We start from the raw sequence: 14721 nt of genomic DNA, 5'->3' as shown, positions 1-14721 counted from the left end.
AAACAGATTTTGAATTAGAACTGCCCTTGTTAAGAGGACAAATAGCAATTTTCATTATCTTAAGTGGAGGATTTTGGATGGTGTCACGTCTCTTGCTGCAGTTCAGCAGCTCAGTCATTTCTGTTGCCAGAGACCACTGACATGAATTTAAAACTTATTGCTCTGCCTGCCCTCTCATGCACATGTTAATCGATAGAGTTTGAAATGTTGCAGCTCTTCAATGATGACGTGCTGTCTGCTGCATCAGAAATCTTAATAGGACAGGAGTGTCTGCGCACATGTGTGTTCATTGTAAACAGACACAGGCATACTCTGTTTCTGATAATGTACTTATTGGCTTTTCAAACCCTCAAGTTCTTTTGCTTTCTCATTTTATTGTGAGAAACCTCCATACGACACCTGTAGGCCGATGCTTGTTATGCAGTGGGTATGTATGTTGTGTGACTGTACTTTGTGTTTGATAAATTATTCATGAATCAAAGCAGGTTTTTGATACCGATAGGTCCTTACTCATCATCTGCAGGCTGTTTGAGAGAGATAGAGATGCTGACTCACTGGTCTTTCTTTTCAGAAGTGACTCATTCCTTCTTTTATGGACATTTGATCACGTTGCCATTTTAAGCAGAAACAGTATCCTTTTATATTCTATTTGTTTTCCCTCTAGCTTTCCTATTCCTTACTTTCCCATAGATAGATAGATAGATAGATAGATAGATAGATAGATAGATAGATAGATAGATAGATAGATAGATAGATAGATAGATAGATAGATAGATAGATAGATAGATAGACTAGTTTTAAGCTCAAATGCTTTATTGCACCATTCTAGAGTAAGATTTAGCAGTATTAAAAAGGCCTTTTAGAACAACGCAGACTGAAATCGAGAGTAGTCTAATGGACTAAGATGCCAACCTAATGAAGTTTGTCCACTGGATTTTTGCTGACCGTACAGACAACCTCATCTACTCAACCAAGTGACCATTAGGGTCTTCAATCCATAATAGTATGATTGGTGTGTGGTAGGGTGGGTTTTGTGGTGCTTTTTAAGTGTTGCTGTATGTCTACACATTGAGAGTACTTTGCTTTTGTGGACCATTTTAACTTTGTCCTTTTTAATATTGTATAAGTGCATACCCTAACTGAAATGAGCCTGACAAAAAGGAATGGGTCAGTCCATATAAACCCATATGGATATAAACCCATGTATGACTTTCTATTGTGTATGAAAACTTAACTATTAGCAAATAAGGAAATAATACAAAAATATTTAATGGATTTGGTTTTTGTTCTGTTTTGCTCAGAGAGTAAAGTTATTTATTTATTTATTTGTCCACAGATAACAGTGGATTTGATTTGTTTTATTCTACTGGATTTGTTTGGTTTTGTCCACAGAGTGCAGTGGATTTGTTAAGTTTTGTCCACAGAGTGCAGTGGATTTGTTTTGTTTTGTCCTCAGAGTATAGTGGATTTGTTTAGTTTGTTTGGTTTTGTTTTGTCCACAGAGTGCAGTGGATTTGTTTAGTATTTTCCAACGAGTGCAGTGGGTTTGCTTTGTTTCGTTTACAGAGTGCAGTGGATTTGTTTGGTTTTGTTTTGTCCACAGAGTGCAGTTTGATTTCTTAAGCTTTGTCCACAGAATGCAGTGGATTTGTTTTGTTTTGTCCACAGAGTGCAGTGGATTTGTTAAGTTTTGTCCACAGAGTGCAGTGGATTTGTTTTGTTTTGTCCTCAGAGTATAGTGGATTTGTTTGGTTTGTTTGGTTTTGTTTTGTCCACAGAGTGCAGTGGATTTGTTTAGTTTTTTCCACCAAGTGCAGTGGGTTTGCTTTGTTTCGTTTACAGAGTGCAGTGGATTTGTTTGGTTTTGTTTTGTCCACAGAGTGCAGTTTGATTTCTTAAGCTTTGTCCACAGAATGCAGTGGATTTGTTTTGTTTTGTCCACAGAGTGCAGTGGATTTGTTTGGTTTTGTCCACAGAGTGCAGTGGATTTGTTTTGTTTTGTCCACAGAGTGCAGTGGATTTGTTTTGTTTTGTCCACAGAGTGCAGTGGATTTGTTTGGTTTTGTCCAAAGAGTGCAGTGGATTTGTTTTGTTTTGTCCACAGAGTGCAGTGGATTTGTTTTGTTTTGTCCACAGAGTGCAGTGGATTTGTTTGGTTTTGTCCACAGAGTGCAGTGGATTTGTTTTGTTTTGTCCACAGAGTGTGGTGGATTTGTTTTGTTTTGTCCACAGAGTGTGGTGGATTTGTTTTGTTTTGTCCACAGAGTACATTGTTTTTGTTTTGTTTGGTTTTTAGACCGAGTGCAGTGGATTTGTTCTATTTTGTCCACAGAGTACAGTGGGTTTTTTTTTTTTTTTTTTTTTTGCTTTGTTTTGTTTTGTTCACAGATTAAAGTGAAGCTTTGCACACAAGTGTATTTGTTTTGTATTGTCCACAGAGTGCAATGGATTTGTTTTGTTTTGTCCACGGAGTACAGTGGTTTTGTTTGGTTTGGTTTTGTCCACCGAGTACAGTGGATTTGTTTTGTCCACAGAGTACAGTGGTTTTGTTTTGTGAATGTTGTGAAAGTGAATGTTTTGGTTTAGTTGTGTCCACAGAGTGCAGTGGATTTGTTTTGTTTTGTTTTGTCCACAGAGTGCAGAGGATTTGTTTGGTTTTGTTTTGTTTTGTTTTGTCCACAGAGTGCAGAGGATTTGTCTTGCTTTGCACACAGAGTACAAGTGGATTTGTTTTGTTTTGTCCACAGAGTGTAGTGGGTTTGTTTGGTTTTGTTTTGTTTTGGCCACACAGAGTACAGAAGAGCAAACCACTTCAGTGTATGTTACAGAATATACTGTCAACTCTGGTCCTGGAGGAACACTGTCATTAGAATTTGACTAATGGAGATAAATTCTCCAGGACAGGCTACTTGCACTCTCCGGGACTGGAGTTGCCCCTCCCTCATCTGTTCACAGATTGATAACATCTCTTCCAAAACACCATGTTCACAATCTGTTAATCATTTGAACATCTTAATGTCTTGTGATGCATAAACTCTCATGGTATCTTTTAGAGGGCAATGCTATAGTCAGACATGACAGGAAATGCATTTCTAACTGATCTGTGAGAACTCTAATGTGGACAGCAACAGAGTCAATCTGAAATGTATGCAATACGTCTGACCGTTTTGCAGAAAAACAAAGAGATTAAGAAATGTTAAGATGCTAAACTGAGTGTGTAATCAAAACAATGAATCTGATTACAGAGCACTTTGAATCTCATTAAGCTTATTGGTGTTGGGAAGAAAACAAAAATAGACGGATAAAGAAGAAAGAGCATAATGTGAAGGTGAGAACTAAAAAGAAACAGTTGATTTAGTAAAACGGGAAGTAGGGAGTCAGATTGATCTGAATTCAGTTAGATTGGGCAGAAAATTATACAATAAAAAATGGGTGGAACACAGCAGAAAAAGTGATCAAGATTACATAGAAAAAGATATTTTACATTAATAAAGGCACTTGTCATAACTCATGTCCAATCATAACTTCATAATAAACATTTAAAACATTCCAGAATGCATTAAGTCTATAAGCCTGTCCAAAACCACAACAGTAGTCATTTGATATTCACAGTTGCCTCAATGAGCATCGCTGCAATTTAGCTGGTCAATATGCCTCCATTCTTCAATCAATATGACAAGACTCTTTAACCACACAGGAACATTTTGTATATGCGCCTGACACTAAAGCTAACATTTTGTTTATGCAGCCAATTGGTGTTCTTCACAAGGAGTTTTCATCAATACATTTCAATATAGATTGAAGACATGTTTTGAGACATGCCTCAAGAACTCTGTAACCTTTCTTCTCTCAGCTTTAGCCATACTGAATATAAATAGTAATAACATCAGATAAAAAATGCTAACATCTTTAAAATTTGAAAGAGTCAAAATCAAGCATATTTTACTCAAGCATATTTTTTGTTAATGTGAATATTTTTTATTCATATAAAAGATAAAAATGATGGACAAAATTGCATGAAGATTAGAAATACTGAAACCAATAATCACATAAGACTTAATTGGAAGATTGATATGCATACTTGTCTTTTATTTGTGTTTTATATAATAATAATAATTTGTTATATTTATATAGTGTTTTTCTAGGTGGTCAAAGTGCTTTTTACACATTGAAGGGCGAATCTCCTCAACCACCACCAATGTACAGCACCACGGCGATGATGCAACGACAGCCATATTGCGCCAGAATGCCCAACACACACCAGCTTATTGGTGGAGAGGAGATGAAGAGTGATGAAGCCAATCTGTATATATGGGAATGATTAGGAGGCCATGATGGACAGAGGACAATGGACAAATTTGGCCAGGATGCCGGGGTTACACCCCTACTCTTTTTCCGAAGGACATCCTGGGATTTTGAATGACCACAGTGAGTCAGGACCTCAGTTGAACATTTCATCCAAAGGATGGGTTAACTATGTTATATATATATATAATTACACTATATATTTATGTACATTTTAAGAAATGCTCTTTTTGTCACAAGTATAGGCCTATCTTTTAAATGGGTCTTATTATTATGCCCTTTTACGATGTCTTGATTTTGTTTTTGGGGTGTATTAGAATATGTTTTCATGCTTGATTGTTCAAAAAATACATTATTTTTCACATATTTTACATTATTACAGCACCTCTCTCCCCAGTCTGTCTCGAACAAGTCATTTTTGATGAAGCCCCTCCTTCCAAAATACGAAATGTGCTGTGATTGGTTAGCTGGTACAGTGTTTTTTAACTAATTTGTGTCCGATTCAGACCCTGACAATGTTAACAAACGTTAGAGAATCACGCAGAATGGATTTCTGCACAGACTTTGCAAGTGGTATGTTTTTTGTATGGATTTTGGGGAATTTTCTATCCCCTATTTAATCGTGATATTTGTCAGAAAAGCAAGGTAATACACACAGTAATCGATCATTAAACCATGGTTGATTTTCCTACGGAGCAGTGAACTATATCTTACAAAAGCAAGGGCTTACACAAGTTGTTCTCCATAAAATGTGCAGTGCAGAGATAAATGTTTGGGTTTTAATGTTCAGGAACAGTGTTTATAAAATAAGTTTTAATTCTTGAAAAGGGAATTCTGTTAAAGGGTTAGTTCACCCAAAAATGAAAATTCTGTCAGTATTTACTCACCCTCATGTTGTTCCAACCCCGTAAGACCTTCGTTCATCTTCGGAACACAAATTAAGATATTTAAGATATTAAGATCGCTCCTGCATACAGTCCATAGGCTTCTTGAGGGACTGGCTCTTGCCGCCCCCGAAAAGTCATAAAAGACATCGTTAAAATAGTCCAAGTGACTACAGGGGCTCAATCTTAAGTTTATCAAACGACGAGAACACTTTTGTGCGCAAAAAAACAACAAAAATAACGACTTTATTTCAACTATTCGTTTATTTCTCCCTCTGCGCGAGTCAGGTTACTAGTTTAATAGCGTAAGCTTCTGTTATTGTACGTCACACGCATCACACACACATGACCAGCGTTGGCCAATAGTGAGCCTACGTGTGACGTAGCTCTACGCAATCACACTACGTTAACTGACTTACAGGCTCATGGAGAAGGAAGTGAATAGTTGAAATAAAGTCGTTATTTTTGTTGTTTTTTTGCGCACAAAAGTGTTCTCGTCGTTTGATAAACTTAAGATTGAGCCCCTGTAGTCACTTGGACTATTTTAACGATGTCTTCAATTACTTTTCGGGGACAGCAAGAGCCAGTCCCTCAAGAAGCCTATGGACTGTATGCAGGAGCGATTTTAATATCCTAAATATCTTAATTTGTGTTCCGAAGATGAACAAAGGTCTTACGGGTTTGGAACAACATGAGGGTGAGTAAATACTGACAGAATTTTCATTTTTGGGTGAACTAACCCTTTAAGTAAAATATCTCCCTTTGTAATGGATGTTGAGCTTTGTAAGCTTCCAGATCTTTTTATGCTCAACAGACACTAACTAAAGTGGAAAAGCAATAGGAACCCTTTGATTAAATGGCACAGAGCTCACCTCAATGAAATGGTAAGGTACCCCCCTCTAGTGGCGGAGTGTTTACAGGGCACCACAGAACGAGCTGAGCTGTCCATGGTCCTGAACCACAGAGGACTATCAAGACTGCAGCTGTCCATGGTGCTGAAGTCTGTTTAAGGCTGTTGCAACTAATAAATTAAAGGCTTGGTTCTTTTATGGGATCCCGAATTCTGCACCAAATGAAACAAATATCATGTTCCTATTTCAGGTTCGTATATTTCAAGTCATTAGTCCATTTATTGCTGTGCAATTGCAGTGACTTTCCTATCAAACCCTCCCCTTTCTGTCTTTATTTCAGTGCTCAGTGACCCAGCAGAGTCTTGGCTGAACTGACATTTAATGTTTTGAATCGCCCGTTTCTATGACCTATAGATTTGAATGGATCCAGCGCTGTTTGATTAATTAGACCTAGCAAAGGACATCCTATAAAATCCTTGTTACAGCTGGTTGATTTACGTGTGCGTCTACAAGACTTGACAATTCATTTGCGCTAGATGAACTTCACGAAATTTCGCCGCAAAATTATTACCCGTAATAATTCCCACACTCGGTGTGAATGCGGGAGCACGCGCGCGCTCTAGCAACCAAACCAAGCGAGGGCAAGTAAACTGTACCTATAAGGTTTCGTTAGGTGGTAAATGAGATCCATCTGACCGCTTTATATCTAGTTTCCTGCTCTTTCCCAATCGCAGTCTATCTCGCGTTACTTCAATTTAGTTCCGTTGTGTTTTAGTTTTTAGTGCTGCAAACTTACCGTAAACATGTTGCTAATCGGTAGGCTATTTGCGCAAGGTTTTAAACACCGTACGTTACAGCAGAGTGGGCTCGCGCAGTAGCGAGGAGAGGTGGACGCCTCGCGGAGTCGTGTTACGTCTTGCTTTTTATAGGAGGAATGGGGTAGTGAAATGCCAACTCTCTGGAAACAGATAGTGTTCTCCTTCGCTTCTATACTCAGCATCGGTTCTGTGGTCCTTCTGGTCGTAGCACTGTCCACCGAGCGCTGGGTCACCGGAACCACATTGTGTCAGACAGGAGTAGATCTGGTGAACGCGTCTAGTTTAGAGCTCGAGCAGTTCACGGGACACATTTACTATGGCCTCTTTCAGGGCGGGAAAACACGGAGATGCGGGCTCGGAATCCGCCGCTATAAAATATACAGTAAGACCACTATAACGTGTTGATTGATTAGATAGATTAAACATCCGAGCTCTGTTAAAACATGCTGGGTTATTTCAACCCAAATTTGGGTCTAAATAATATGGACAAACCCAAATGTTGGGTTAAAAATGTAATTAAAAAATGTACAGGTGAAATTGAAAGTTGGGTTATAATTTTAAATGTCATTTTTAACATATGTGTTTGTCCATATTTTACCCAATTTTGGGTTAAAACAACCTAGCATTGTTTAGAGTGTGCATGTATTATAATGAATCACATTTATTTTAATCTATAGCAGAACTGGTCTTTGAATTTTATTTTTATCTCTAGTTGTTTTGTTGATATTGCTGTCTTTTTTAGTTAATAGGCCTACTTTTGTTACAGATTATTTAAGTATTATATTTTTTAATTGATTAAAAAAATAGAAAAATACATTTTTTTACAAACTATTTAAAATAAAAGCTGTTGTTTTGAACTCCAAGAATCTTGGAAAATTATGTATGTGTAAAAAATATAAATATAATATAATGGGGAAAAAAACTTTTTTTATAAAAATGTATCACAGTTTCCATAAAAATATTAAGCCACAACTGTTTTCAACATTGATAATAATAGGAAATCAGCATATTAGAAAGATTTCTTAAGCATCACGTGAGACTGAAGACTGAAGTATGGCTGATAAAAAAAAAAAATCAGCTTTGCCATAAAAAAAAATATTTTAAAATATATTACAATTAAATAATTAAAAAATATATTATATTAACAATATCAAAGATTTTACTGTAATTTTACATTACACATACACTTTCACTTTTGATTGAATAAATGCAATATTTGATAGATAGATTGATACGGATAGATGCTGTTACACAGTATCTGTACAGATGCTTTTTCAAATATAAGTCCAATTTTGTGAATCCTGATCTCTCTCTTTCTCACAAATTCTGCAGTTTTCCCAAAACTCATCAAAACAATCAACAGTGGTCTTCACATGATCATTATCTTCTTCCTTTTCACTGCTATTGGCTTTGCAGTGCTGAGTTTAGCTTTCTGTATATACAATGCCAGAAAAGTTCCTTATCAATCTATCAAAGGACCTTTTGGCATCTACCTCTGGAATTTCATTGCAGGTAAGTCAACATAATACAAAATCTAAGATACAATGTTTTACACCTCATGGATAATAAACCCTATCCACAATATCAACCATAACAAATCATGAATCTCTCCTTATTTCAGTTTCTAATCATACACTTGTAAAATCTTTTTTTTAATCTCTTCCCCCAGCTCTGTTCAGTGCAATGGGCTTTGCGTGTTTCCTTGCAGCAATTCAGTGCCATCAGCTCACGAAAGATGTGGCTAACTACCGTGAGAGCCTTTTTACCCTTGTGATCCTTGAGGAGAATCTTGGCTTCTCCTTCTGGTTGTGCGTTGCCAGCGCTGTAACACATGGAGCTAACATTCTTGTAGTAGCCTCCAGTAGAATACATCTGCCTAAAATACAGACTAAGAAACCCGAAGAACCCTCAGCCACTGGAGAAGATTTCCTCTACTAATGTGACCCGCTCGTGTGACCCGACATCTAATGAACCTGGGGTTTATGGGGTGATATGAGCTGATTTATGACTATAACTATGGAGTTTCTCTAAGACAGTTTTATTTTGGAGCAAATAAGTAATATATATATATTAGTTGTTGTTTTTTTTGTGGAGGCCAGCAAAATGTTGTTTGACTAAAAGGTTATGGACGGCTGCAGGACTGAAATGTGACATTGTGTATGTCTTTACCACCAAGCATGTTAAATATTAATGTTATCTACTTTTTATTTTGGAGCTATACTGAGAAAGATGTAATAATAATGCATTACCATACAAAGATATAATGAGTCAATAAACTTCATGTTTAAAATCTTCCCTTTTTGGCAGACAAGCAAGCTTTAAACGTGCTAAACAACCATCACAACAGATATGTAACAAATAGCAGGGCCGTTTCTGGACATTTTGATTTGATACTTTTTGTAAATTATTTAAATACACTGTCTCTTAATAATAAGCATTGAAATTATTCACCAATTTATGTACATGGAAGATTTTTTTCTGTTTAAACAGAACGGTACTAACTTGCAGTGATTGCGCGTAGTTAGATCGCCATGAAAGTTGTGCAAGTGCACTATCAAAATCTAAACTAATTGATTGTAAATGTATTTTCCAGTTTAATTTCTATATAGTGCAGTGGTTGAGGTTTCCTAGATTACACCCAGCACTGTCATGTCACTACATGTCAGAATTATTTTAGTGTCCTTTCAAATAATGCTACAATGTATTAAGTAAACAATAAATGTACAATGCTTATAATAAATAAGAAATAATACAATTTCTTCAACAACATTGTTTTTCTCTCTCTCTGTTGCCAACTTTTTTTAACTTAAGTGTGCTTTATTAAAACACATGAATTAGCCCACATAAATTATGATTTTACATTTTTGGTTTTGTAATATTAACATTATAAGTAAATAAAATTAAATGAAACAATAATATCACGTGTTGATGCCTTTGTTTCTCAAATATGAATTTAGTTTACCTTGCCCTATAATTCTGTGGACAAAACAAAGTCTTGACATTCTGTTTTAAACTTATTTAGAGTTCAATTTACAGATATAATACAGCTTATGACAGTGATTGGTCCATTAAATGAAGTGATTATTTAATATTTCATCTTTTATAAGATTGATGTCGTCATATTACTATTGACTTTTTTCCTTTTTTTATTTCCAAAAAGATTTTATTTCCACATGTGAAAGGAACATTTTATAGCCAACCCAACACTTGCACGCAGAGTACGAGAGAGAATTGCAGAGGTCCGGTGTGTACCTGGCTTTACGTGCACACTGGGGTAAAAAGAGGGACCATTTACTTTAGTTAAATTAGTAGGCTACTGGGAGGCTTAGCAAAGTGACCCCCAGGTGACTTCTGTGACGCTGGACAGGGCACCGCCTTTTATGGTTGGTTGGTTGGTGGGCAGGAGAGGGCGCCCTAGATCGCTCGAAAGTGAGTGGGAGAAGAGATATATGGAAGGGCATAGTGGAAATTAGAAGAGAAGAATTTGTTATGTGTCATATAAGGAAATGGACAGCAGGATGGAACTAAGAGGAGTAAAGAGACGTAGAAGGTAGGCCTACAGATCTCTTTTGGTCTCATATGCATCATTTCTTTACAGACAAAGTTATGCGAAGAGTGTTTAGCGCTCTCTCCTGGGCTGCCATCACACCATTAGCAGGGAACAAATGTCATCAAAATGAATAAAACATAAATTTAACGAGTTCCTGTTTTTTTTATATATATTTAGGCCTATAACATATAGTCTTTGATATGAGTTAGCCTATTACACAACCAAGAGTGCCATTTTTCCCTATATCTGCAGCAGCGTATGTGGCACTGATTTAATAAAACCATTAAATAAACAACAAACTACTAAACTTTCATAGACACATGCAGTTTGTTTTTGCTACGTCAAAGAAATAAGAACAATCATCAGAACCGTTGCAAAACGGTGTTTTATTCCTCAAAGAATCTATTTGAACGAATCACATGAGTAAATGGTTCAGTTAGGAGTCCGTGTACAACTCATGGGAAATAATATTATAATCTATATAAAGCATAATCTTTTTTCACCCGTGAAAAAAAATATACGAACTATTTATCTTTATTTCTTTTTAAGATAATCAAATTTCCAAAACGTGCCGTTATGTTATTAAATACAGTAATTGCTTAGTTAATTAAATAAATGAAGGATTCAACTCAGTCATTAAAGGGTTAGTTCACCCAAAAATGAAAATTAAGTCATTAATTACTCACCCCCATGCTGTACCAACCCCGTAAGACCTTCGTTCATCTTCGGAACACAAATGAAGATATTTTTGATTAAATTTGAGAGCTGTATAACTACCACATTGGCTCCTAAGGGACTGCCTCTTGACGGCATAGAAAGTCAATGAAGAAAATGTTTAAATATCCCAAGTGACTACCGTGGCTCAACTATATGTTTATCAAGCGACGCGAATACTTTTTGTGCGAAAAAACAAACAAAAATAACGAGTTTATTCGACTATTTCTTTTCTTTCTTGTAGGCCAGAACGAGACTTCCTTAGATTTCCACGACGCATGCGCGAGATTTGCGATCTGCTTACACTACTTCAGATCGCAATTCTCGCGCATGCGTCGTGGAAATCTAAGGAAGTCTCGTCATGGATCTTTCAGCTTTTTGTTTGTTTGTTTTTTAAATTTTTTTTATTTACACAGGTTAGGTGAAAAGGGATGATGATCTGCATTAGGAGGAGTTGTAGTTGCGGTTGTGCTTGTTGATCCACAAGTGCATCAGTTTCAGATCGTTCATGTAGCGCTCAAGCAACAACTCTTTTTCTCTTTGCTCCTTTTCCTTGATTATTTTCTTCTCCTCCTTTTTCTTGTCTTTCTTCTGTGCCCAACTGAACAGACCAAGTAACATTTTTCTTTTGCACCTTTTTTGGACGTTCCCATTGTGCTGGGTCTCATTCTTGGGACCGTCTGGAGAGGCTTCATCATGAAATCATCGATCTCAGAGGCATCATCCGAAGCATGGCTTTGTATGGCCTTGGAGTCTCCCATTTCACTGGGATCACCTTCCTCTTCCTCAAATCCCTGTACCTCCTTTGCTTCCCCACACATGCTCCTACACCTCGCTGTCCTTCTCCAACCAAGCAACTATCTTTCTCGGTTTCATTTCAGCCTCCAGCGTTTGAGGGTGTTCAGACTTGGGTAGTCACTGGTCTTCCCTGTGTACTCCACATACTTGTTCTCCTCATCCTCTATGTCAACCAGCATGAATTGTGGAGGTGGCTCAAAATGGCAAGAAGTGAACGACTGAGGCTTCCTGCTGGGAGGAGTTCACAGAGAAACGACTTCATCGGGTGCAGGAGTGTGGTTCGGAGGAAGCCGTTTGGGATGACTCTCTTGGGATGAAGAGTGTCAGTTGGAAAATAGTTCATTGGGTGCTGGAGTGGGACGCTGAGGAACTGCCAATGGAAGTATCTGTGGTTTGGGAGGACTCACTTGGGCAAAAAAATGAGCAAAATGCTCAAACAGTTGACTAAATACACAGCTAAACAGCGCAATTAGACACCGAATGCTGCAAGTGCAAGTCTCGAAAATGACGTCACAAAAGTGAGCTCAACCCTACTGAGTGAGAACTGAATGCTCCAGAAGCAGCAAACACACACATTCACACTAGTGGCACCAAATGAAATACTGACTGTTTCCAAACACTCCTACCCCTCCCTGAATATTAAACTGAGACACTAAACCAAAAAGTAGCTGTACATTTTTTTTACAATAAAACTGTTATATTTAAAACATTAATCTTCTAACATACAGCTATATTTTTACTTACATTAACAAATAATAACCAATACAGTAACAAATGCATTTCTCATTGTTAGTTCATTTTAGTTAACTGATGTTATAATGAACCTTATTGTAATCTAAGTGTTACCCTTAATTATTTTCTAAATCCCATATCAACCTAGACCAGTTGGACAATACAAAGATAGAGATGAAACTGCTTTTTTAAAATTCTTTCAATAACTATATATATATATATATATATGTGTGTGTGTGTGTGTGTGTGTGTGTGTGTGTGTGTGTTAAATTGCCAAAAAGGTAGAAGGTTACATTACATTTTAACATAATATTTAAAAATTGTGATGTTGAATCGATTGTTTTTTATAGAATTATAATCTAGAAGAACAAACATGATTTTGAACATTAACCCCAAGATTAACGTTCTGTTGTATAAATATCACCAACACTGATGAATAAGTAAGCAAGTGTTATAAGGAAAGGCTATTAAATAACAGTCCCAAACTATTTTTTGTACTACAATAAACATACTAATTTGGTATTAACCACCACTGTCATAAAAATATAAAATACCAAAAAGTGAAAAGAAAACAGTAAGTGACTGTGGTTTTGGCTTAAGTTTACCGGAAAGTACAGTTGGTAAATGATAAATATGGCATGTTCTTTGACGTCTGGATGCATTTCTGTGGGGAGAAGCAAATGGAAACCTCGGAATGTGTGTGTGGGCGAAACACAAGATATCCCACAACACTCAGCCATTAGCATCACACACACAAAACCATGAAAAATCTAATAGAACTGGTCCCTGAGCACTTAGTCCCTTTGTGTCAGTTATGACTTCTGCTCATTGGAAATTATTGATCAATTTCCACATCATTTCTTGAGAAAGACAGACAGAGTAAATCTGTGTGTGAGTAAATTCCACACACAGACATTACGAATATTAGATCAAAACTGTGGCTTTATGAATTCCTCTAGATTTGTGAGCAGTGTTTCTCAAGTGTTCAAAAAGACCCAAGAGATTTAGAGAAAAATCCTCATAACTACAGTATCTTTATGATTCTCTTTCAGACATTTTAATAGCTGTCAATTATGTTTTATACAGAAATTAAAAGGTATTTAGAATTTAGTAATCTATTACAGTATATTGGTAACACTTTACAATAAGGTTCGTTAGTTAACATTAGTAAATGCATTAACTAACATGAACTAACGATGAGCAATGCATTAGTTACAGTGTTTATTAATCTTTGTTAATGTTAGTTAACAAATGAACCTTATTGTAAAGTGTTACCATTTCTATATAGACTTTGTACCTAAAACTTGAATGAATAATGGCTAAAATGGCTTGTTTGGAAATCATTGGTGATTGAAAATGATTTTAAGTGACAACTATTGTTTTGAAGTAATAGCCTATCTGCACTACTATTTAAACACACCTTAGTTACAGATTATAATTAGGAAAAAAACACAAGAATGTAAGGTTTGCATGTTAATGTTTTCACATCTTATGTTAATGGGAAAACAATACATAGGCTATTGTTAAAAACATAATTTACATTGTTATGAATTTATGGCCATAATAAGTGTATTTTGGACTGCAAATGCTTTAGTTTCCTGAAGGAACCTTATTTTGTTTTATTCCATTGTCTCAGAGTTCATTTGAAAATCTTTGGACTCATTCCCAGCAGTTTATTGGATGTGGCAAAAATCAATACAGTGTACCTTGGAGCACTTCAGGGCATCCCATTGTCTTTCCCCAGATTCAGACTCCTTGGCTAAATAATATAAAAAGATTCCACATCATTGGAAATTGTGGGTAAGACTCCATTGTTCTGTCCACTCTGCCACTTCACTATTCCAATCCACTGCAATATTTATAGATGAAGGATCATAGATAGATACATGTAGTCTACAGCGCCACAAAATAGTGAAGATGGAATACTGGAAAGAGGTTTATATGTGCTTTGGTGTTCTGAGTGACTATAATGCTGATATAAAATCACTATGGACAGGATGTAAACAACCATTTAGCTGAGCTTTTATCTAAAATGACTATAACCAGAGTCAACCAGAGGTCTTGACAAT

General features: G+C 36.4%; 2 protein-coding genes across 2 annotated transcripts in view; one reads left to right on the top strand and one right to left on the bottom strand.

Moving 5' to 3' along the window:
- Positions 1-14411, bottom strand: part of kitb (KIT proto-oncogene, receptor tyrosine kinase b) — a 32718-nt gene extending 18307 nt beyond the window's left edge. The window contains exon 1 of the mRNA XM_089132370.1: positions 14359-14411. Coding sequence (XP_088988496.1) covers positions 14359-14383 — 25 coding nt within the window. The 5' untranslated portion in view covers positions 14384-14411. The remainder of the gene's footprint in view (positions 1-14358) is intronic.
- Positions 6401-9753, top strand: clrn2 (clarin 2). The gene is made up of 3 exons (XM_039692216.2): positions 6401-7240; positions 8191-8370; positions 8528-9753. The coding sequence occupies exons 1-3, from the start codon at positions 6988-6990 to the stop codon at positions 8794-8796; spliced, it is 702 nt and encodes a 233-aa protein (XP_039548150.2). The 5' UTR covers positions 6401-6987; the 3' UTR covers positions 8797-9753.
- Positions 14412-14721: the final 310 nt, after the last annotated feature.

Source organism: Pimephales promelas, chromosome 6, assembly GCF_988280905.1.
Source record: "Pimephales promelas chromosome 6, fPimPro1.hap1.1, whole genome shotgun sequence".
NCBI lineage: Eukaryota > Metazoa > Chordata > Actinopteri > Cypriniformes > Leuciscidae > Pimephales > Pimephales promelas.
This window is presented reverse-complemented; position numbering and strand designations above follow the sequence as displayed.

Bases quoted from the DNA above. Each gene is read 5' to 3' on its own strand.
- clrn2 (XM_039692216.2), top strand. From the start codon at position 6,988: ATGCCAACTCTCTGGAAACAGATAGTGTTCTCCTTCGCTTCTATACTC. The intron at 7,241-8,190 runs GTAAGACCACTA...CAAATTCTGCAG, and splicing joins CCGCCGCTATAAAATATACA to TTTTCCCAAAACTCATCAAA. The intron at 8,371-8,527 runs GTAAGTCAACAT...CTCTTCCCCCAG, and splicing joins CCTCTGGAATTTCATTGCAG to CTCTGTTCAGTGCAATGGGC.